Source organism: Podarcis pityusensis (genome assembly GCF_964106645.2).
Source record: "Podarcis pityusensis genome assembly, chromosome: 6".
Classification (NCBI taxonomy): Eukaryota; Metazoa; Chordata; class Lepidosauria; order Squamata; family Lacertidae; genus Podarcis; species Podarcis pityusensis.
The window spans coordinates 31,554,895-31,580,010 of NC_138030.1; the positions used below are offsets into that span (position 1 = coordinate 31,554,895).

The 25,116-nt window shown below is 41.3% G+C and overlaps 1 protein-coding gene across 8 annotated transcripts in view; it reads left to right on the top strand.

Moving 5' to 3' along the window:
- Positions 1-25,116, top strand: part of PPFIA4 (PTPRF interacting protein alpha 4) — a 116,034-nt gene that overhangs the window by 41,293 nt on the left and 49,625 nt on the right. For 7 of the 8 annotated variants that reach the window (XM_081010579.1, XM_081010581.1, XM_081010582.1 and 4 more), the window contains 6 exons: positions 2,594-3,469; positions 20,683-20,784; positions 22,503-22,667; positions 23,352-23,426; positions 24,340-24,441; positions 24,846-25,067. In XM_081010579.1, the coding sequence (XP_080866705.1) occupies positions 3,233-3,469; positions 20,683-20,784; positions 22,503-22,667; positions 23,352-23,426; positions 24,340-24,441; positions 24,846-25,067 (903 nt within the window). In that variant the 5' untranslated portion in view covers positions 2,594-3,232. Of the gene's footprint in view, positions 1-2,593; positions 3,470-10,952; positions 11,208-20,682; positions 20,785-22,502; positions 22,668-23,351; positions 23,427-24,339; positions 24,442-24,845; positions 25,068-25,116 lie in introns of those variants that run through there. The other variant, XM_081010585.1, reaches the window with a different exon arrangement.

A 25,116-nucleotide genomic window follows, 5' to 3' on the forward strand; every position in this document is an offset into this window, starting at 1 on the left:
TCTCAAGAGGTATGCCTGGCAGCAGTTTTACTGGCATTTTGGTGCCTGGATAAAACCCACCTGTTCATCCGGGTATTCATTAGTGGACTGGTGATGACTGCATATTATTTTTGGGGTTTTTTTTGCTTATTGTAGGCCATTTATGTGTGGCTTTCTGTGAACAGGGAAAGTTATCAAACTTGTCATTGCGTCCATGTTGGCTACCCCAGCTTTAGTAGTTAAGGCATGGCTCGCTCATTCAAGAGTGAAACACGGTCAAGGTTTAAGAGGCAGGCAGCATGGTTCATGAAAATGTTCCTGTTATAACTAATGATCAGGAAAGCATACTCTGTGAAATTAAGGGTTGTATCCTTCACAATAACAGTGTTTGTAGAATAACTTCTGCTCACATGGTGGAATTTCCCCTCAATCTCCCCACCCCCACTCCCACCCCCCACAAAAACCTCCCAAACCTACTCTGGTGGTACTGGAACAGATTCAGGTCCCCTCTTGCCATTGTTTGCCAGGCAGCGGAAACTTTTATTCCAGAAGACTTTTGTTTTGCCAGGCGCTAGTTTATTTGCTGAGCCTGTCCCTGCTTTCCTTTATACTCTTATGTGTATTGTGTGTGTTTGTTAGATTATTGTTTTAAGGATAGTAAATCATCCTGAGTAAAGATTTTGCATTATAATAGTGAGATACAAATCTCTCTAAGATACAAATATTGCTTCCTTTCCTCGTCAATACTTTCTCTCCATCAGCAGAAAAGTATGTCATTGAAGCATACTGACTTTAGTCTCTGGAAGAAATGACACAAAAATGCTGTGTCAGTGATGGTGCTATCTCCAACATTCTGCTATGTCAAATATGAAGACCACAATAACTTGAGCTGATCAGGGTCTTCATGCAGCTCTAGCATTCAGTAGCATCCTCTTCAGTAAAGCTTGGCATTTGAATCTATATTTACATACTAATAAATTGCAGACTTTTTTCTTCCTTTCTGAGAATGTATATTGTCTTCTGCTGGTGGCATCTAGTACCCTCTTTCCGGGCAAAGTGGTGCTGAAAAGCCTCTTCCCAGAAATGCTTGACATTTATCTTCTTGTAACAGAAGCAGAACTGTGTTCAGCTTGAATGACTCTAACAATGTGATAAGTTTTCCCCTTGAGTGTATTTTTCATCAAATTTATGGCTAGATTCTCCTTGCAACCCCTTCCTTTTTGTGTGGATAATAATCCCTTAAAAGATAACTGATTTCTTAGCTTGTTACTGATTTTAGTTTGATGCTAAAAGAATTCATTGCACTTGTGTAACAGTGCCTGAAGTTGCTAGCGCAGGAATTACTAAATCATAGAATTGGAAAGGACAAAAGTCTGCTTAGTCCACAGGCATGTGTGTGTCTACATATGTGGGTATATGAGCACCTGCACACAGCAGAAGCACCACATACCTGAGTCTGTGTTTGGGGCATATGGTTGAGTTGTGTTATCTGCACTGGTTACTGATGTGTTTCTGAGCTGGTTATTCTCTTTAAAGCCCCATACAGTTTAGGAAGAGGATATCTAAAAGTCTCCTAACATGAATCTGCCCACTCTCTTATGATCTGGAGGGTCCCTATTGCTAATAGTTATGACTCATCTAGCAGGAATGTGAAATAATGCTTTCTCAGTTCCTTCCTTTGTAGAGCTGGCTGATAGAGTTTCTATTAAGCCATAAATATGGCATAGAAATGCTTTAAACAAATTATTATACCTTTATTCCTTCATTTCCCCAGAATGGCAGGGTATAAATACAAAATTGTTGTTGTTGTTGTTACTATTATCATTGTTATCTCTGTCCTCCCTGTTTTTGCATATTTCTGGTTCTTTCTCCTTTTAAAAAAAGCTTCACATTTTCTTTTGTTTAAATCAGTTTCATGTCCATTCATTAGCTAGTCCTTGTACCTGCGGTGCATTATATATCAAAGCATGATCATCTACATCTCATTGATTCTTACAATAACATTTTAATTGATATAGTGTATCTTGACTTTATTATTTTTACCCCTCCACTTTTTTTCTTTTCTGTTTATTTGAATTAAGCTTTGTGGCAGGTCCTTGTATTTTTATTCAGCTTGTATCATACCTACTTACTATAAGTGCTCAATAAATAATAAACATTACTGCTTTTTTATTGTACCTGTTATCTGGTCATGCAGAAAGGCCAATAACTAAGATAGCAAATAGAAATAATGTATACAATATTCTTCTTTGGAAATGTGGTGGAATGATGCTAGTGAACGTGATACTTAACTCTAAGACACAACCTTATAAAAATGGGCTGAGGAAATGGAACCTCAAACAAGATAAAAACAATTGAAATGAGGGGAAGTGGTTCATGGCATCTAGAATCTATACATAGAAATATCATGTCTAAATTAAGGGTGGTAACAAGAAACAGATGGTAAACAAGTTAATTGAAACCTGTGGTGCAGAGCTTGCTGTAAAAACACCCTCTTTTGGATTATCTCATGGAAATAAAAAAGGCAATATACTAATCTAAGTTCTTGAGAGGAAAAAAATTGCAAAGCAATAGATGGACACTTTTCTAATGAATCAATGTTCTTTCTCCACAGATTCTAGATCAAGAGCGAAGTACGACAGGTATTTGGCAAAGGCATAACCTTGCTTGGAGAGTGATCAGTCTGCTCTGATGCCACTCAAGACTTCACAAGCCATTGGCTGATCTGTCCAAGCTGACTTCCTACTAACGATATCAAGGAAAATGAAATATTTCATGGACTTCCTAATACTTCTGAATCTTTCAAGGCGGCAAATGTGTGTGTATATGTGTGTTGAAAGGGGACATCCTATTTTCTGAATGACAGAGAGCTCTGCCATGGCTGGTGACCATCACTGGAGGGGTCTCAGGAATATATGCCAGAGTTATCTGGAACAACCCTCACAGGATTACCCTTCAGTCCTGGGGTCTTGCTGGTCTTAATTACTTGATGTATTTGATGTTAAAAATGCTCTGATGACCTTTTCAGACATTGATAGATGTAATGTAAACTTCAGCTGTTTGCAAAGAGAAATGGAGGGTTTACGGACCTTACCATGCAGCCTGCATTTGACAGTTGCAACAACCTGCAGTTGGCTACAGTAACCATGTGACCTTAGCTTACTGTTTATAGAGCCTTAAGAGGCATCCTGAGGAGGAATTCCCTGCCAGTCTCTGATCTTACTGTAACGCGGGGCATTTGCCAAGTATTGCCATGATGTGTGAGGTAATGCCTACCATCAGCGAGAGTGACCCCTTGGGGTCACAGCCGGGCTCTGATTCTGATGCCAACTTTGAACAGCTGATGGTGAATATGCTTGATGAGAGAGACAAGCTGCTAGAGACTCTTCGGGAAACACGTGAGACTCTGTCTGTGACTCAGGGCCGGCTACAGGAGACCGTGCATGAGAGAGACCAGCTGCAGAGGCAACTGAACTCTGCTTTACCTCAGGTAAGATAAATACACAGATTTTGTGGAAACTAAAAGATGGCAACAGCAGGAAAAGTCATGGGCATGCCAGGACAGAGGGCATGGCTTTCTTAGTCTAATTTGAGAGGATGCGGCTAAAGTTGGACATGAATGTAATGCATAATGCATTGGTTTCTCATCACTGTAGGCACTTGCCAGGGATGGAGTTTTGAAACCTTTTCTTATTTCCTTCTAAATTAACTGCATAGCTGCTTATAGCGGGTACTATATAATACGGCATTTTCTGCTTTAGCAAGGTGTTGGACTAGGTGATCTTTGAGGCCCCTTCCAGCTCTAATTGCAGCAATCACTTTCTCAGTGTTAATACTTTCTTGTTCGCAATATTTCAATAGCATTGACAACAGTGTCTTTCTGGACTGACTGGTACAACTCTGCAGTGGTTTTGCTCTGACTAGGAGATAGTGCTAGAAGACCACCAGTTGGCTCCACTGAAATTCATCTTGTTGGATGTAATAAGAGTCCAATCCTGCCTTCTAAGAAATGTAACATCCATATGAAACTTGTGGGTAAGAACATAAGGGAACCAGAGGTGACATATCAGTGATGCCTAACTCTTTTTATCCTTGTCCTCGGATCCAGGTGTGTCTGGATTCTCTGAGCTGATGTTTGAAGTTGGTGGTGGGCTAGATGAGGTAGAAAAAGCTTAAGTGTAATTAAGATATGATGGGAGCTGATAATGGATGAGCCAGTCAGCCTAGGAGCAGGTGGGTTGCCTCTTCTGGAGGGGGTTGCAGTTCCCTGTGAATGAGTAGGTTTACAATTTGGAAGTGCTCAATACAGCAATACAGCTATTTTTCCAGCTGATCGTTTGCTGGAGAAAAACTAGACATTGCTATACATGCTGTAGTAACTTTATGTATACAGTCATAACTTCATATGTCTATCTATCATGATTGCAGGCAGTTCCAAGCAGGATTTGTGGGGCTCAGGAATTATAGGCCTAGGTCACAAATGGCCATAACTGCACCCATGTCTGATTACGATGGAGCTTAATCTCTTCACATGTCCAGGAAGGCTGTTCTGAAAGCTTGTGTAAGGAACATAAAATCTGGTTCTTGGGGAATTGGCCAGCTGCCACATGTAAAATACTACATTTAGCAACTGAATGTTGGTCTTTTTTGTAGCTATTTATTTAAAACTAGAGACTGCCTCAGTGCCCCAGGCTAAATTCCAAGGAAAAAAACTGTTCAGTCATAATTGTTTGCAGTTTTATTTCCAGAGTTGTTCTAATTAATTTCTAACACCTTAACTAGTAGTGTGCCAATAACAGATTTCCTCTGATCTTCATAGTTCTTTTAATTCTGGTTCTCATTTCTTCCTAAGTCAGCTTGTATAGCTCAGTTGTTTAGAGCGTTATGCTGATAATGCCAAGGTTGCAGGTTCAATCCCTGTTTGGGACAGCTGCATAGTCCTGCATTGCAGGGGGTTCGACTAAATGATCCAACTCTACAATTCTGTGATTCCCTCCTGACTCAGCTTTCATGGAATTTGATGCAGCAGTGTGCTACCTGTTGGATGGGGCATGATGTGTATGTACATGTAGTGAAGGTTACTCTGTAACTAATTAAATGAAGCACAGGTAACTTGCATCTTATGCTTATTATACTGTACTTGAGTACAGCTTTATGCTGAACACCATTAAATGCATGAGGGGTGGGGAGGCAGAGTGAGGAAAAAATGGCCAGCAATCCGTCAGTCTTTGGGAGAGTGGTTGAGAGAGTAATTGGAGTGTGGAGAGAGAGTGGAGGAGGTGGTTGAAGAGGTTGAAGAGAGATTGGAGGAGGCCAGAGAGACTTGTGGAGGAGTTTGGAAAGACATTGGGGTAGGTTGGAGTGTGGAGGAGGTACTTGGAGAGAGTTGCAGACTGCAGAACAGCCCCCAAACACAAGGTATCATTGTCATCAGCTACTGAGAAACCAAAGAAGCAGAGGGTGGCTCCCATGCTGGAAGAGAAAGTGGTTGTGCTGGACTATTTGAAGGATGGCATGCCTATGTGTGCTGCGGCATGCAAATATGGACAGAACAAGTCCAGCCCCTGTGCCATCAAGGTGTGTGAGAAGGAGATTTGTGGGGAGATTTGTGGCAGCAAGCACACCACTAACTGCAAAGGTGAGGAGCCAAGTGTGGGACAAGGCCTTGGTGAAGATGGAGAAGGCATTGAAGCTGTTGCTGGAAGACATGAACTGTAAATGTGTTCCTGTGGAGGGCAGCATCTTGCTGCAAAAGGCTCTCAGTCTCTATGACCACTTCAAACCTTCCACCACAGTTGTGGAAAGCCAGCCCAGTTTGGCATAACAGCTTTAAGATCCACTTCAACCTCATGAATGTCCAAATGACAGGGGAAACTTCATCTGCAGACAAGAGGCTACAAAAACATACCACATGCAACTAAAGATGCTTGCTGTACAGGTCTCCTTCCTGTGGTTTGGCAATCCAACAAAAAGGCCTGGGTGACTTTTCCATAATTTCTGGACTGGAAGGAACTGAGAGAGTCTCACCTGGAATTTAAAGTGATGCTGCTTGTGGATACTGCTTCTGGGTAGCCCAAGCCCCTCTGCTTTGCACATAGTGCCCAATACGACTTCCCTCATCGAGCGTCTGGATCATGGTGTGATTCACTGCTTCAAGGTTGCTTACATGAAGCTCACCTTCTCTTGGATGATCAATGTGATGGATGCTGGAAGTCCTTCAATATTGCCCATTGCGTCACCTACATCAAACAGACAGTGAATGCAATCAGGGCTGAAACAGTGAATGCATACAGACAGAACATGTATGTGCATGATTTTGAGGGATTTCCAAGCATTGCCACTGAGCTTGAGGACATTGTGCAGATGGCCAGGCAAGTGGGTGGTGGTAGCTTTGTTGACCATATTTAGGGGAAAAGCTAATTGGAGGCCAACAGGTATTGACTGTTGAAGAGCTTGAGGAACTGGTCAGATCAAGTTCAGAATGTGAGGATGAGGATGGTGAGCATGAGACAGCAAGCTGGAAGCTGCATAACTTCTTATAAACTCTTTCAAGAAACAAAGCATGCAAATGATCTGATTCCAGAGTTTGATGCCTCCATGGAATGCAGCCTCAATATCATCCGTGACATTACAGCACTAGGAGACCATAAAAGGAAATGCCTGACAAACCCAAGAAACAACAGTGGCAGTTGCCAATCACCATGTTCCTGATGAAGAAACTACCAGTAGCAGCATTAGATGAGCCCACACAATCCACTTGTGGTTCTAAACCACAGTCAAGTACTTTTTCTTGTTCGCACTTAATCCCCCAAAGCATCAATCAGCAAAGAAGAGGAGGAGGGAAACTAAGAGCTGCATTTGTTCCTCATTGGTAAGTGCAGCAATGTTTTTTGAGGTTTCAAGAGGTTGCTCTGGCTTTACACAATTTTGCTTATACACTAAATGACCAGGAGCATAACCCTTGTGTAAGATGCGAGTTACCTGTATTACTACCTTTTACGTGAGGGAGAGCCAAATGTGAAGTTCTAAGCTAGCACATAGCACTGTAGGATATGAAGAATTTACCATCTTTTTGCAGTATGTTTATAAACAGATTGTCAAAAGCAGTGCTACAAACTCTTCCCAGCATGGACTTTGTGTGTGCCCTTAGCACAAGTACCTAAACTCATGAAAGTTTTAATAAACCTTTTTGACACAATAATTGTATTCTGTGCAAATTCATAATTAGCATTTTTTCTACAGGTACTCTAACATTAATACTGTGATGCTATAGAGTGTTTATTCTCATGAAAATCCATCCCTGATAACTGAGGGGAAGCTGAACAGGTTTGGTACAGTGTTGTGGCGTGGTAGTACCAGCAGGTGGTGCTGAAATCTAGGGAAGACCCATAGCTGGTGCCCAGGGTAATGTTTTATTTATGCTAGCTTCCACCCCCCCCCCCCGATTCAGGTGGAATCGGAGGTGTTCATTTACAATGCTGCAGGAACTGCTTAATCATGCCTTTGCCTGTTTATTTTCTCCCAAACTGTTCCATTCTGTTATGCGTTTTAATAAGTTAGGTACACGCATAATAACATACTATGTGTGTTCTTCGTTTATAAGAGAACTTGGATGCCTCCAGTCACAATTCCAAGTATGAGCATTGTATCTTATCAACATCATTCATTGCTTCTTTTGTGCATTCTTTTCAAACCCAAACATTTATTCCTTGCTCACACCATTTACAGTTGATTCATATTATATCAAGGGCATTAAATACAGATTTACACTTGGAAGACAGTTTATATAGGGAAAAGATACAGTGTTTATACTTGGAAGCTTGACAGAAGGCATTCAAGTTCTCTTTCAAAGGAACAACATACATACATATGACAATATTTGTCATAGGGAAAAATATGTGTAATAGAGTTCCATGGTGTGGTTAATGCCTCTGTCTTAAAGATGGCCTCCCTGGATCAAGAGGTCTTAGAAAATTACTGTCCCCTCTCTAGTATTCCTTTCCTGAGCAAGGTGATTGAGATGGTGGTGGCAAGCCAGCTGCAGGTACACCTAAAGGAAGCAGATTATCTAAACCAGGGGTTGGCAACCTAAGGCCCATGGGCCACAAGCAGCCCACGGGGGTTGTTTTACCAGTTCACGAGCTGCCCCTGAACCAAGCCGCCCGCTCAACGAGTCCCCGCGCATTGCACTAAACCGGCACAGTGCAGTGCCACAAATCGCATTGACAAGACGCTGGAAAACACGTCTGCGCAGATGCTGGAAATTGTGGGCGTGGGTGCTCATGTGCACCCATGATCCGGACCATGGAGGGATGAGGCCAGAGAAAATAGTTTGCTCAATCCAGCTTCACACGGTACTTAAAAGGTAAGAGAAGACAGAAAGCCCTGTCCTTAATACCTTGTTTTATGATAAATCTTGCAGACTTCTAGGCTGCGGAAATACTCCAATAATGGGTAACTATTGTGCTATTACATCATCTAGCACAGTAATTTTCGATGTTTACTGTAACAGCCTAGGAAAAGGCATACCTTACCCAACCAAAGATGCTGTGGGTGGAACACATTTTTTATGCTGACAAAGTCCCACTCAGTTTATACTCGATTGAGGGTCCCTGTCGGCAGCTGTCGGTGGCTGTCAGTGGAGGAGGAGGAACAAGCAGCCTGAAAGCAGCCCTTTTGGGCTGCTCCTTCCTCCTCCTCCTCCACCTTTGCCGCTGTCGGCAGTGGAGGAAGACTGTATTCTGTCAAACAGGTGGAGGTTGTGAAATTCACCTCAGAGAGGCAGATCTTGCACAGAGCAGGTCTCTGGGGCCATGGCCTTTTCATTGCCTACCCCATTAGCTGGTAGTTGAAATCCGGGCACCATAATGGGTGTCTCCCATATATTTATTATTTAAACTTCAGTGCTTAGAAGACTTCAAAGGGGATATATTTGGTCTACTTCCCATGTTACTCCTCCTGGAGCTGAATCTAGAAGTCATTCATACAAAATCAGAAAGTGGAATTTTTTTTGCAAGTATTTGAGTCATACAATGGTGTACTAAGCTGCTCCTGAATTCTGGGCACACCACTATCTGTCTCTCAATGAGATGTGAGTAAGTATTCTACCCTTCCCCACACACATTATAATTTTACTCAAAGGATGCATAAAATCCAAGCCAAAGTTTGACATTGGCTTGAATCAAAAGTAATCCATATACCTAGGTTTATTTATGTTTGTTTATTTCACAGCTAGATTGCAATAAAACCTCCAAGTGGTTTACAGTAAGAATTATCAGTAAAGAAAATAGTTAAAAACAACTATTTAAAACATTAAAAAAAATTAAATTCAATTACGGTATATGCTTAAAAGCCAGGTTAAAGTGCATGTCAACATTTTACATATTGGATAGGTTTGCCTAAACGAAAATGTTTTTAGCAGGCACCAAAAAGAGTGCAGTGAAGGTTCCTTGCCACTAGGAACAGCTGCAGTTTTAAAGCATTACAAAGATTTTGCACAAAGTCCAGCATTAACTGACGTGGACTTTTATTGTCTAAAGCAAGTGCAGACAATGTGATACCCTCCTGAAGTTGTTCAACTAGAATTCCCATCAGTCCCAGTCAGCATGGCCAGTGGTGAGGGTTGATGAGTGTTGTAGTCCATCAACATCTGGAGAGCATTGTGTTTGGCTACCTGTGGTCTTAGCATTCTTACTGAAGAAAATTGGTAGGCATGACACTGTAGCACTTGGCAGCTTCCAGGCAGGAGGATAATAAGCCAATCCTAAATGTAGTTGTCACTGTCTCCTTGTTTCATGCAGATGATTGAACGTGTGTGTGTGTGTGTGTGTGTGTGTGTGTGTGTGTGTGTAGTGGGGATGGTTGAGTTTACCTTCAGTGAAATGCAGACAAGATTATTTGAAAACAGTGTGAGTGGCTGTTACTAATATTGTGTGTCCAAGGCTCTGAGTCTCATGTGCATATCTCTCAGAACAGAAGAGAGCCCAGGGTTGGGATTAACCTTGGCAGCCATGTTCTGAGGTGATTATTTAGCAGGTCAACCATGAACCCCAAACTGAGATGCTAGGCCCTGCAGCATCCTCAGAGGCTAGCAAAGGGTATGACAGCTCACTTTCTGGCTTGTAGTGAGAAGGGGGAGGACCTGTATTTTTAGAAGGGGGAAAGAAACTAAAATATTTCTTGCATTATAGTACTACCAACCCCAGGGTACTTCACATTCAGCTGAGCAGCGACAGCAGTCTGCAAGAGCTTGGCAAGGGAGGGAGAGCTAAGCACTCAGCCAGACAGGCTGCTTACAAGCCCAGTATGAGCACCTTCTGGCCTTGACACATTTTGGTCTTTCTGCTTCCTCACTGAGCTGAGTGACCTTCTGCCCTTGGCAAATTTCCAGTTGGGTCAGCCAGATCCAATAAATTCCAAGCTGGTCAAAAGGTACCATGGCCCTAAATGGGCTCTGCCGTAGCTGATTTTCAGGCACACGCCCCTTTGTGGCCTCACATGCTCAGTGCCCACGTCTTGGATTGAGAGCCACAGCTCTGGTGTCTGCACTCATCCATGTTGAGCAGCTGGGCAGAGAGCATGCCAGGTCAGCCAAGGGAGGGTTACGCCTCTCGGGCTCTGCAGCCGCTTGGATTAAGGGGCTATGCGGATTTACTCTCTGCTCTTGCTTCAATTCCTCTCCCTCCGACGTTCTGTATAGGGAACATGCAAGCAATGCAGAGCAAACTAGGTCATTGCAAAGGGACTTTGTGCATCTGTGAGATCCTCTGGGGGAGGCTGCTGGCTCTCCCGGCTCCCAGCTTCTGCTTGTAGCATTTTTGCCTCCCTTACCAAGTCGCACTGCTGCCTCCCCTGGATCTTGAAAAGGGATGTGATTAGCACAGGCAGCAGATGGGGAATTTCCGTGAGCTCCAAATGGCTCCTCTTGACAAGGGCTTCGCTGACACTATTCCAGTGCCCAGTTCTCCTCCTCCTCCCGGACAGACAGATTCTGCAAGAAGCAACTTCCTGCTGGTTTGAACCTCAGGCACCAGGGTCTGCAGCAGGACATGGAACTTAGGCTGCCTCTACCCTTCATCTCTGGATTTAGTTGCTGTTCTCCCCTCGGCCTGGCAGAGCCATGGATTTACAGATCAAGCTGGCTATGATTCCCCAGCATGAATACAGGGAACAAATCCATAACCAGCCATCTGTCCAATGGCATTAATTTCAGCATGTACATGTATCAGGTAAGCAGGATACCCCTTGCAGTGTCTGCCCACCATAGCTTTTCACCTTTTCTTGGTAGATGGAAATACTCCAGGCTCTTAAAGCAAGTGTTGAGGCCTGTCCAAACCTCCACAAGCAGCTGCTTTTCTTCTAGTTCTACTTCTTTCAGGAGTTGTGTTGGCTATAGGCATGAACTTCTGTTCATATTTGTTTCTGTTAAGAAATGGAGTATCAGTGCCATAGGCTACTCCAAATGTCTTGAGGGGTAGAGGGGGAAAGAGCAGTTTTTTCCCCTTTAAAAATGTTTAGGGGTACTCTCACTTTCCTATTCATATAGAAATACTGCTCCTCAATAAGGCCAAACTTAGATTCACAAAATGTTTAGGGGTATGTGTCCCCCCATGTCCCCCCAGAAAAGAAGCACTGGGAAAGAGTATTGGGCACAGTTAGTGCTGTCAGGTGATTCCCCTGACAGATAAGACAAAGAATATTTCCTAGAGAGTTGCGTGGAGCAGAGATTTCCTACCAAGCTGAACCCTTATATGAAAAGTTCATTGAGTACAAACAAAAGAGCAGTTGACCTTTGGGAGCTTCTGATTTATAGTGATCTGTTTACCGTAACATGCTTGAACAACAGAGACCTGCAGGTTTGGAACTTAGAAGTGGGAAACGCCTAAGTATGAACATATAGCCTGTTGGTTTTCCCCTGCTGTTTGAAGCTACTTTGTGAGCTGCCCACTGTACATCATGGTAAAATGGCTAGTTCTTTGCTCTATTTTGAAGGGTCCATGCGAACTAAGGTCATACTTTCAAAGGGCTGAAGTTTTTCCTTCCTGGTGGACCATAGGTGATTTACCTTTTTGGGAACTAATTGCCATAGCCCCAAAGGCACTTCCCCAAGCACACTATGAGGGCTGAGAAATTCCCAGGGAGTCTATAGTCACCAGACTCCTAGAATTTTGATTGGTAGCACCATGGAACTGGACAAAACACATGGCATGCATGTGGGACTGATACCTAAAAATTCACGCCTATCAAAAAATGTGTGAAATTTTGTTTTCCACCCTCAAACCTGCCTACTCCTTCCTTTCATTTCTGTCTTTATGTATGCATACCTCTCAGGCAGCCTGTGAACAGACAATACATTTTCCTTCAGGAGCACGACCAGTGTTGCTGCTGCAACGTATTTGTATTTATTTTCCTGTGACCACCCTGGGCATCTATTGGATATGCCCAAGAGAAATAATAAAGTCTCTTTACCTGCTCTATATGCTTGACTAGTTTTGGAATTAGGCTGTGATTAGCATCATGGATTGTACCTGGCAGTCTCATTTTTATTCTCCCCTGATATCTCTCAGAAAGGTGACTGCATAATGGTCTACCTTACATCTTGTCATTTTCTAGCCCGACCTAGCGGCTTTCCCCCTGACAGTGGGATTGTAGGATTGTAGGAAAAACCAATCTTTTAAAAGGGAATTAGACCAATTCATTTACAATAAAGCTACTAGTCATAGCGGCTACAAGCAGCCTTCACAGAGCCAGCAGACATCTGAATACCAGTTGCTGGGGACTAACCATGGAAAAGAACTATTGCCCTTATGTCCTGCTTGTGGTCTTCCCCTGAGTATCTGGCTGCATAATGTGGGAAGCACAATGCTGGACTAGATAGGCCTTTGGTCTGATCCATCAGGAGATGGGTTCCTTAAGTCCAATACTGATTCATTTGGACATTCTTTTTTCTTCTTTAAAATTCTCCTATGTGCACACTGGACTAATTATTATCTGTGATGCAGTTAATAACACTGATTGCTTCTGTATCTGTTTTGATCCACTATGCCTGGCACAAACAGTTATTCCAATTAGATGCCAAAAATGTGACTTACATCCTAAATGGACCCAATTCATTCTTTGAACTCTGAGGCAAATCAGTAGGGAAAAGAAGAATTGTCCTTGTATCTGAAAAAAATGTTCCACATTCTCAGTCATTGCTGTGTTTGGCTTTTCCGATATTAAGAAAATCACTTTACATAATTGATATGCTCTTAACATTTAAAATCACAAGTTCTTTTGTTTTTGCTCAAACAGTTGAGGTGTGACAGATACCCCTTAGGGTAGCCTGTGCCATATCCACTTGGGCTTTAAAATTAAACTTGATACCTTCAGCTACACCGGGAAGCAAACGAGAAGCAAGTATAGGTTTTAAATCTCTGATATAAAATGCGTCCAAAAATTCATTGCTTTCGAATACTTGAACAATCACATTTGGTGTCTTCTGACGTTTCTCAGTAGTCTTAAGTTTTTAAGAGTTCTTAATTGAGCCAAGATTAGGCATCCGTGTTTCACTTTCTAATCCATTTATAGGTGTCCCTGCCTAATCTGGAAAGCTTATGGCTATGCAATTTACCATCCAAGGGTTGAGAGAAAAGGTCTGGTAAGGTCTAATCTAAAATGTCTGTTGGAAAAAGTATAAGCTTATAAGGGATTTCAGTAACTTGAGGATGAAGGACTTGTTAAACTTGTCCACAAGACAACCATCTTCTAACGTGGTTCCAAAGTGACTAGGCAGCATAGGACTGAAAGGTAGTATTTAGCTTAACATTAGAATTAGAATAAATCTCCCAAATCTTCATCTAATTGAATGAAAGCTCATGCCATAATAAACCAGTTAATCTCTAAAAGCTGCAGCCTTTTTGTTTTCTTGTTTCTGTGCTAGGCGATTAGAACATCCTGCCTGAGGATACTGTAGAGACATTCTTCCTCAGTGGGATCATTCCATATCAAGTGATCCAACTTTTAAATCTCATGTCATCTAATTTTCTTAATATTTTGTACATTTGTTGAATGATCAAATCTAAGTTAAAATCTAAAATTTTAATTTTTTATCTCATCCTGTTTTTGAGTTATGAAGGTTTGAAATTTCAGAAATTTGACAATTTTGGCCTTCCCAGACCTACACAAAAACCTTAAAAGTTTAGCCCAAGATTGAGATATTTCAAGACCTAAAAAACGAATCTTTCAGAACTTCATGAGCCTAAATATATGTCATATGATGAACTCACTCTAAAATTTAAATTTAAGTTACAAAATTTTAAAGTGATGAAAAAAATTAATATGATTTTAAAATTCCAAAAAACTTGTACAGTACTGATCATTTAATATTTCTAAGAGCTACCTGCAGAATTTCATCCTGGGATCTCAATGGGATCACGTTACAAAAAATAAAATAAAAAATTGTTAATACACGTCTGCCTTATTGGGTTCTATTTAGGATAAATGGGTCTTCTCAAAGAAATATATAACAGAATAAACAAGGCCACAACCATAATATTAGTTGCTTCAGGCATTTCATCATAAAGTTATTTAATTAAAAAGTGTCTGAAAAGCTAGTCAGGCTTTTCTTTTAAAAATGTGTTCCAAAGCTGAGTGATAGCTTGCTATTGCATGATAGAATTAACACTTTGAAAGAATTATTGTTAGTAGTTTATTTCATGAAGCACAACAAAATACATATCAAGCAAAATTATGACACAGCTGGAACTGTTTAACTGGTGCTGAGATAACATCTCTTCTATCCAGTTCTTATTTTCAACAAATGAGGAGTACAGAAAAGAAGAAATGTTCCTGAAAGACGCTTTGAAAGAGTGAAAGTGATCAGGGGAACACAAGGATTTCATTGCTACATTTCATCCAACAGAAATTGTGACCAATGTGTACTCCTTTAGCAATGAGAGTGAGAAGTTTGACAGTGAAGGAGGTATAAAATCTCTGGATATGACTGAGATAACTGGGTATGTGACCTGTGAATACAATAAAACACGTTGCTTAACTTAGATGCTGTTGGTGGACTATGAAAGTGAAGAAGCAACTGTGACCTCCTTACACCTGCCAGGGCCAGCATCATCATTTGTTTACCCATCTAGTCAGGATGTACTTTAGGTAGGGCGAGCACAAGTTCCAACAAGCGTTGAACCAAGGACTGCAACTGGCCGCACTCACACTTTGACAAAAAATGAACGTGCAACCAATGCTCTTGAAAAGTGTTTGGTGTAAAGTATAAATAATGTTTTCAGCCCCATTTAATATGTAAGAGTCCCTCCCTCTAATTTTGTTTGATATGCATTTTGTTGTAGCTCTTATAAACATTAATTAATACATTTTTAAAAATTATATTAATTTTAAAAATCGCCTTCTAAATTTTTAAATTTTGTAACTTACATTTTATATTTTGAGTAATTCCACCATGTGACAAATCATATTAAGGTCCTAATTCAACGCTTTAACCACTTTAAGCACATAGCTCATTTTCAGGCATGAAGGCAATCAGTAGCAAGCAACATTCCTATAGGTGGCGGTGCAGTCTCTTGAACCTAAAGATAAATGCAACTGAATTTAAGGAAATGCTTATTTAACTTAAAAAAACAAAGTTATTAGCCAAAAAGTAAAGTACAAGTCAGATGCTCTACATGCACTAGTGTCTGATCACAGGGTTGATGATTAGGGCAATTTTCATTTTGGCTACAGGAAATTTTTCATGAACAACTCTTTGACGGTTTAAACATACAGTGGTGCCCCGCAAGACGAATGCCTCGCAAGACGAAAAACTCGCTAGACGAAAGAGTTTTCCGTTTTTTGAGTCGTTCCACAAGACGAATTTCCCTATGGGCTTGCTTCGCAAGATGAAACGTCTTGCGAGTTTGTTTCCTTTTTCTTAAAGCCGCTAAGCCGTTAATAGCCGCTAAGCCGTTAATAGCCGCTAAGCCGCTAATAGCCGTGCTTCGCAAGACGAAAAAACCGCAAGACGAAGAGACTCGCGGACTGGATTAATTTCGTCTTGCGAGGCACCACTGTACAAGTTGCACAGTCTCTCTGTTGCCATGCAAGGCCCAGAGAAAGAGTTTGAAGTAAAATTTGTCACTTGCCTTAATCCCTTTGTATATACATCCTTACCAAATTTGGACTTCAGAAAAAAGGTGTGAAAACATTTTTCTTTCTTTCTCCTCTTCCCCCTCCCAGTTCACAAGGAGACTTCACATTCCCAGAAATTAAGATGATACAAGATGGGATATTGATCAGTTAGGGGACATGTTTGTCTGTTAGACTAAATCTTAAAAGCAAGCATGCAACATTCCATCACACTTAGGGTAAAGAAACAGAAACCAGGATATGGTTATGCAGGAAGGAGTATGGTTTATATACAGTATGTGTGGTGTCACTAGGGAGGAAATGTAAAGCACTGCATTTGAGTGGGGAGGGAAGATTAGAGCACCAACACATTGCTGGAGAAGAGAAGGGATTCAAGGGAATAGTTGGGGTAGTGTTCAGGGGAGAAAGCCAAGGGTGGTGGTGGGAGTGCCAGAGAGATGCAACAAAAGGGCAGGGGATAAAGAGAATGAGAACCAGGATGTATTGGATGGGCATAAAGAAGAGAGTCCTGGTAAGAGTTCTAGGTTGTGTTGAGGACAGGATAGAGCTGAGTTGAAGGGATGGGGAGAATGATGGAGGATGCAGCTAAAATCTCTCCCTTCCCCCCATGACATTTCACAGTCATTTGCTAGCTGGCAAAACACAGGGCATTTTTAATTTAGATCCATAACATCACAGATCTAGCTCCATCAACAACTATTCTAGGGATGTTTCTGCAGTTGCCATTATATGCAATCAAGAAAAGAGACTTAGCATTTCAAAAGGATTCTAAAATGTCTCAAAATACCTGCTACTCCTAGATTTGTCAAGACTTGGATGCAAGCTTTTCCTGTGCCATGGATTCCTCAAGATGGCATTGGGAAAACAGTTACAGGGACATGAGAAGAGCCTTACAGAATCAGAACAAAGGCCTGCTAGTCCTTTAATGCTGTATATGGTTTAGGATGCAGATATTTGAAGTATTACAAGGTGAAGTTTACTAAATGGCATTGAACAGAAGTGTTAGTGGTAAAGAATGTATAGTTCATTGCCATCACCATTGCAAGGTACCTTTACATAGGTTTGTGGTTGGTCAGATTTGTCATGGGTTTTTCTCCGTTTGTGTTCATATTGTCTTCCCAACTGACTCATCACTACCAGCTAGTGAGATGACGTGTGTGAGTAACCATGTCTTCAGCATGAGATACTCCAGATTTTAAAGATCCACTACAGGAGCCTTCTTCCCAATGTTCTAGATCAGGCATGTACAACAGGTCGATCGCAACTCTGGGCAATGACACTGGGTAGATCACTGTCAGTTTTTTTATACTGGGAGTAGATCGCAGTCTCTTGGGAGTTGGATATGCCTGTTCTAGATAACAATTCATATCATTCCTGACCATTGGTTGCTCTGGCCGGGGCTGTTTAGAGTTGGAGTCCAACAACAGCTGGAGGGCACCAGGTTGGGAAAGGCTGCTTTCACAGAACTTCCAGCCATGTTAGCTAGTAAGTCCTCCAGAGTTATCAGAAAATGATCAAGATCCATCAAAATCCAGTGTTTTATTTATCAATACCTTGATGGGAAACCACTGGAAATGTAATGAAAGCTGTTTGGGCAGCAGTTCACTTGTTTAAGAAATGCACATGAATAACATTGGAGAAGGGGCTGAAAATGTACCCTGCTTCTCAGTGGCATGCGGTGAACTCTTTTCATAGGGGACAGTTAGGGCCAGAAGCACCAGTATGTGAGGCCGATTCAGGGGGTCAATGTCCTGATGTGTGGGCATCACACCTTCCTCCTTAATCTGGGCAGAAGCTTCCTGGGCTTTGGAAAGGAAGCACCAGGCCTCTGACAGGATGCTGGAGCCCTGCTGCCTCATTCCCAAAGCTGGACAGGCTTTGAGAAGGTGGCTGGAGGGCCCTGCACCTCATCCGAGAATCACACCTCCCTCCCTAAGCTGGGCAGAAGCTTCCTGGACTTTGGGAAGGAGGCACTAGGCTTTAATAGTCTAATATACCAAGAACATTTAGCCTAGTCCCCCTAGTCCATTGACCACACACCACTGCTGCTTCTACTGACCCAGCGTTGAGAAGCAAGTCTGCTCCTGTATCTAGCCCAGTGCCTTCGTTTATATAGTTTCTTTCTGGATTCTGTTTCTTGGTCACTCTAAACATCTGCTGGAATGTTGTGAATTGGATTTTCTGCATATGCAGATGATGAAATCTGAGACTAATTTCTACTCTTGAAAGTCAGGAATATTAAAATTAACATGAAGCTTATTGGATCCTTTCCGATTAACTTGTCTGAATCCTTTTACAGACTGCCACATCTAATATGCATGTATTCAAGCTAGGCCTCTAGTGTCTCAGTGAAAAATCAACATGCACACAGGAATTTTTCTCCTACTACTACAGTATCTTAATTTGTATGCCAAACTACAAAGCAGTGATAATTCAGGATGACTGCATAAATGCTGTTCTCTTGTTTGCATTCTGAAGCTCAGGAAACATAGCGACAGGCCCACTCGGTTCCCTTCAAGCTATTTCAAATGCTTCATCAAGTGGGTGGGTGGGCTCCCGGCACAGTTCTTATTTTGGTTGCCTGTTTTGAACTCTACTTGGTTCAGCCTTGCCCTTTCAGAAGTAATCCCTGCAGCTGTTAGAATTTACCAATTGGAATTTACTTTTGTAAGACCTCCAGTTTAGAGAAGGGACAATGAGGAAGGGCTGGCTGGCTGGGAAGTGTCTGCTGTTATTTTAATTTCCCTAGCCGCCTGCCTTAACTACCTGCTTTGTTGTGCATATCTTTGTGTTGCCAGGGAGGTTCTACACCCCTAGCACAGACATAATCACTGCAGCTTCTGTAACAAATGAGTCCATGTATGTCCCTGTTGTTATAAAAAGCAAAACAGTAGTTATTGAATACTGTTGTGGGAAACATACTTCAGGCTCATTGTGAAGATTGCATTGACGGGCACCTTTGACGTTGCTCTCTGGCTGAGACAACAATACTTTGACTTACTTCCGTTTTTTTAGATGTGTAGCCTGCCTCATACCAAATGCTCAGGGCAAATAACAGTATTTGTGTTTTAAATAGTTCAGATATTGTTACTTGCTAGAATTATTTCTACAAGGCATTGGGTATAGCAGAAAAAGTGAAGAAAATCTATTGAACACAGTGGTAGACAAGTGATAACCTGCCTCACTGCCCTACTTCATCCTGTCTTAGGGTATTTTGAGACAGGTTTAGCCTTTCATTGGTTCTAATTAATGCAAGGCTCATTGGTGTGTGACCCACACCAGTTCCTTAGGGATGCTGCATGGAGTATGTGTGTATCAGAAGTATCAATAATCTATAAAGAAACATTGACTAAGAAATTATCTGATGCTGAATGCATAGATCTTTAGAGGGCCAAGATAAACAAGGAATTCTCCTTTACACAAACACCTTCATGACTGAGATAGTTTGTATTAAAACTATTTTACCCTACCTAAAGACCCCCCCAAGCTTACGACTCTTGGAAGCTGAAATTATTTCAGGAAAAGTCCAAAATGGAAGCAAAAGCTAATCTGAAAGGAAACAGTAAGAAGTGCCTGCAAATTTCTTTGTTGTGTTTAGTTTTATGATGTCTGAGTTCCACTGCTAAAAAAGTAGATGCCCACATTGCTTATTTTTAAAGAGGGTATTCTGAATTTTGCTGGATGTGGGAGAAAAACAAAACAAAAAACTGTATATCTGCACTACTGTGATTCACATATGGCAGCAGCTGGCATGTAAGTCTCAAGCTGTTTTCTGTCCAGAAGATACACTTGATTGCTGGCATGTTGCACTGCCTTAACTGATTGGAATGAAATGCTTTACCTGCTGTTTCTACTTTCTTTAATTGGTACCAAGGGGAGTAGGTGAGAATCTCTTACCCAGGGGAGAACTTCTGGTGGAACCAGTACTGCCTTATTAGAATGCATTGGGGTGGCAGTTTTGATATTGGCTTTGCAGATACATAAGCTGGCTGGGTGACAGATTAGTCTGAATATCATTTATTATACAGTGGTACCTTGGGTTACAAAGGCTTTGGGTTACAAACCCTTCGGGTTACAAACTCCACTAACCTGGAAGTAGTACCTCGGGTTGCAAACTTTGCCCCAGGATGAGAACGGAAATCGTGTGGCAGCAGGAGGCCCCATTAGCGAAAGCGCGCCTCAGGTTAAAAATGGTTTTGGGTTAAGAACGGACCTCCGGAATGAATTAAGTTTGTAACCCGAGGTACCACTGTATTTCAAAGTACTGTAATTCACTAAACAGAACCTTTGCTTACCTTTGAAGTGTCACAAAAACCCACCAAGGAGTCCCAGAATGAAAAGTTGTAATACTTTTCTGTTGTTGTTAATTCTGATGGTTGTTTTGATGACTTTCATCCTCTTTTGTGTGACAGCCCATTTTTGGTAATACAAGTGGATCCTCTTGGGTGCATGTGATGCAACCATGTTTTTTCATGCAGATGCTTCTTTTTCTTCATAAAAAAGCTAACTTAAAGCTGGGGAATCTGAGGAAACCTGGCTCCGCATGATTGTAAAAATGTGATTGCTTTGCAGGAATTTGCAACACTGACTAGGGAACTCAATGCATGCCGAGAGCAGCTGTTGGAAAGGGAAGAGGAAATATCTGAACTGAAAGCAGAGCGTAATAATACAAGGGTGAGTAGAGAAGCCCAGTTGGCTGCCTGGTTTGAAAGAAACACCCCCTCCACCTTCAAAGGGAGCATTTTTTAAAACAATCAAGCTGTGTATAAATTTTATGAAACAAACACAAATAGATAAAAATACTTGGTTTGACCTAGGCTCAAGGTATGCCAGTTCAAGTTGTCAAGTTGTATCCAGTTTGCCCTCTCAATAAGGTTTAACAGGATAGAAGGCTTTTTTTATGGAATTTCCCACCCAGTGAATAGAGTTTGATAGGAGACTTGTATTCTTGATTGAATGGGGAGGGTTTAGCATAATCTCTGTAAAATCCAATTTAATTTCTATAGAATGTTGCTGTTTTTTTATTCTTATTCCAGTACAGCTTATGTTTATGCCTGCAGAGACCATTCAGTCCTCTGTCACAACTATCTTTGCCCTACATCTCAACAATCCTGAGCCTCCAGGTGTGCTAAGAAACCTCAACCTGCAGCATCCCCATTACTAGTGTGCAGATTTAAACTTGCCCCTTCTAGGGAAATAGCTTTGTGTACACTTCCAGAATTTGCCTGTTACTGGACCATTTCTGCATAGCACCCACCCTTTACTGTTCAGATGCTTTTTCTGGCATGCTCTTGAACTGCTGCAGAAATCAAGTTTTGTGATAGCCCTAGGTCTGGGATTATAAGGGAAGGGCAAATCCTTGACTGGCAAAAAGCCCCTGCTGATTGCTATATTCGACTATTTTTGCCTGCTGAACCCACATCTCACTGCATCACCTTTTTTTTTTGGAACAAATGTGAACATCACTGATTAGATTCTTGAAGCAGGTAGGTAGCCGTGTTGGTCTGACACTATATATATATATATATATATATATATATAATTGTCCAGTAGCACTTTAGAGACCAACTAAGTTTGTTCTTGGGAAAGTGTGCATGCACTCGAAAGCTTATACCAAGTTGGTCTCTAAGGTGCTACTGGCCTATACAGACACACACACACACACACACACACACACACATTCTTGAAAGAAGAAGTTGGTTATCTGTAAGCCAGTAGGTATTGTATGCATCTACCACATAACATTTATTAATTTAGCTGTAGTAATCCAAGACATGGAATCTTACTCATCGGACACTGGCAGAAATAATGTTTTGTTACTTAACAAAGTGATCTATGTAACATATTTTGTATGCTGATATTCTTTAATGACATACATCACACTTGTTCCGAATGTACATCATTAGTTTAGTTTAAAGCAGCTTGCTGCTGATGTTAGCAGGAGATAGCTGTTTTTAAGAGAAATGAAAATGACTTGAGAATGCATTGCTTCCTATGATGTGTACATACATATTTTGGTTCAACTTTTGCTTGTGGTACAACAGGGTGTTTTTTATTATTATTACAAAAACCTGATTATCTGAGGCAAAAGTGACAAGGGAGTCTCTTTCAAAATGCTTTCAGCTCTGAAAAAAAAAGTCATTTGTGTCATCATAGTTTTGTTTGAGCAATGTGTTTATGAGTGCTTTTTGTTAGAGATCCTGGCAAAGTTATTTCAAGTCATGCTCATGGCAGAAATTGCCTGCTAGTAAAACTTGGCTACTTTTTTTTGGGTTACACTCTAATATTTGTTTTTGCTATACTCTGAAATCAACAAGAGGACAGATAAAGCCTTTTCTTACCTCACATTGACTTTGAATGAGAAATGTCTAGAGCTGTTCCTTGCCTTGCAGCTTTTGTTAGAGCACCTGGAGTGCCTGGTCTCAAGACACGAACGCTCCCTGAGGATGACTGTGGTGAAGCGGCAAGCTCAGTCTCCTTCTGGTGTCTCCAGTGAAGTTGAAGTTCTAAAAGCATTGAAATCTTTGTTTGAACATCATAAAGCATTGGATGAGAAGGTAAGGCTGTTTTGGGAAGTGACAGCATAGCTTCAGCAAAACCAGCTATTTATAACCCACGACCTTTAAGTTCCTGGTCTCTAATGGCCCAAAGTATTGCTTTTGGTCAGTGCTATCCTGCAGATCTCTCATCAACTTTCTGGTTATGAGTAATTTCCAGCCTGAGCCAATCATTTGCCCTTTGAAGAATGGTCCCAAAAATTACTGTTTTGTATCCTAGAAATATGTTAGCAGGATTGAATCTGTGCCAGTGCTCCTTTGAAGGAGTATTCCGGCCTTCCACTCTCCCAACCCCAGTTCAGCTCTACACCCAGTGATATTGTTATATGGTGTTAGTGTAGTAGCTCTTCCAGGTCAGGCAGATCTCTGCTGAGATCCTTTTACGTTTATTCTAATTGGCAGGTTAACTCAAGATTCCAGGCTTTAGCCCGCTTCATCATACCTAGTGTTTCTTGTTGCTTGCAAATCTAGCTGAGATGCCGGGCTTCTGGAGCCATGTACTGTTCTTTTGTGTCCTTTCTCATGATGAGGGGAGTGTGGCTTAATTGAATTATCTGTGTTATGAACTAGATTTCCTGATGGTTGGGAGCAGGGGTGGTGGTGGTAGGCTACGAAGCTGCCTGAAGCATCCCTAAGGGCTATGTGTCAACTCTGCCTTTGAAAATATATATATTTTCCTTTCAGGTGAGAGAGCGCTTACGGGCAGCACTGGAACGAGTAGCTACACTAGAAGAACAGCTTTCTAGTGCTCACCAACAGGTAAATATTGGGTTTTAGATTGTACTGTGGATTTCACTGAGGTTAAATCAAAGAAACTAAGACTGTTGATTGCAGAAAAAAATGTATCTGCAGCACTATGTGACATGCAATCTTTATATTTTTGTTTCAGTTGTTGGACTTGTGACACAAACTCCTGTATATTTCTCTTATTTTCTTTAGACAAGAATCCCTTTTTAAATACTCCTCTAAAGCTATTTTATACTGATCTAAGGAATTTTGGTAACAACCAAGGTAAACTTGAAGCTATTGTTATGAGAGATAATTAAAATAATTGTGGAAAGCTACCCAGGCTACATGGGGTTTCATAAATGGAAAAAAACAAAAAATGTACAGGAAGGGAGAGGAAGGACCAGTTGCTAAGAAGCACACATTGCAGCAGCAAACTTATGTCAAGAGAATATTGCAAAGGGAGAGAAAAAACCAGAATAATTGCGGTAATGTGACTAGGTAGCAAAAAGAAAAAAATATGTTACAAAATTAAAGGTGAAAGGAAGATACAGGATACACCCCTGCATGTCACAGACCTGATCAGCTCATACCTCACGGCTTCTACTTGAAAAACAATAATTGGACACATTAAATGTATTCATGCTTTTACAATATTGTGTGGTTGGGCCCTTACTTTCCAGGCTGGTCTTACACAAAAAGAAGTCAAATTACCTGTTAAAGTGCCAGTTACCTATGCTCCCACACTAAGTTATTGAATCACTTTGCATAGTAAAAATCCTGGCTTTTACAGAACTCTCCTTCATAAGCGTGTGCAATGACAGCTTCTTAACAGTGACAGCAACAATAGAAGGTGGACAAGAAGCTCTCTGCATGTTCTGCATTCTTATTTTTCACACTTAAGGAAACCTTAAGTACAAGTGTATATTTAAAATGTATTTTGCAGGTAAGTGCTCTTCAGCAAGGCCCCTCCCAGAGGGAAGCACCTGTAGGAGAAGATGATAAAAGGACTGAGGGAAAAGAATCTGGGCAGAAGCTACTTTGGAAGGTGAGAGTCATCTTTCTTGGAAGTGGAGAGTATCTAATATAATATTGAAGTACTATGTGTTTACAGCTGTGGGTCATTCAATCGAAGGTACAAAATGGGAACCCTTTGCTTACTGATAAATTTTATCTTCCCTTACTATTTTTAAACTCTGCAATAATAGGCCTGTTGAATAAATGTCCAGTGGCACGTTACAGCTACCTCAAAATGCCTCCTTTTCAGAAAAGACCAGTGTTACAGTAGCAATCTAGCATCTCTTGCATACTGTTAGAAAGAAGAAAAACTGATAGTTCATTTGGTGAGCTAATTTATTGAAATGTCGCTCAGCGGCATTTGTTTGGTATTGTGCTTGACTGGGTAGTTCATATTCCTTGGAAACATAGTTCTTTGTTATATGACTTTCACAGAGACTTCCTAATGGCTCTATACATCCAGATGATGAGGCAAGCCGGACTGTGGAACTGCAGGAACTTCTAGAGAAGCAAAACTTTGAGGTAGCGCAAGCTAAAGAACGAATAGCTGCTTTGGCTGCCAGTGTTGCTGAGCTAGAAGAAGATCTAAGTACAGCCAGGAGGGACCTAATCAAATCAGAAGAAATGAGCGGCAAGTACCAGAGGGACCTAAGAGAGGTGAGAGAGTTCTGTTCCAGCAGCATAAACTATGTTACCGAGAGAATCT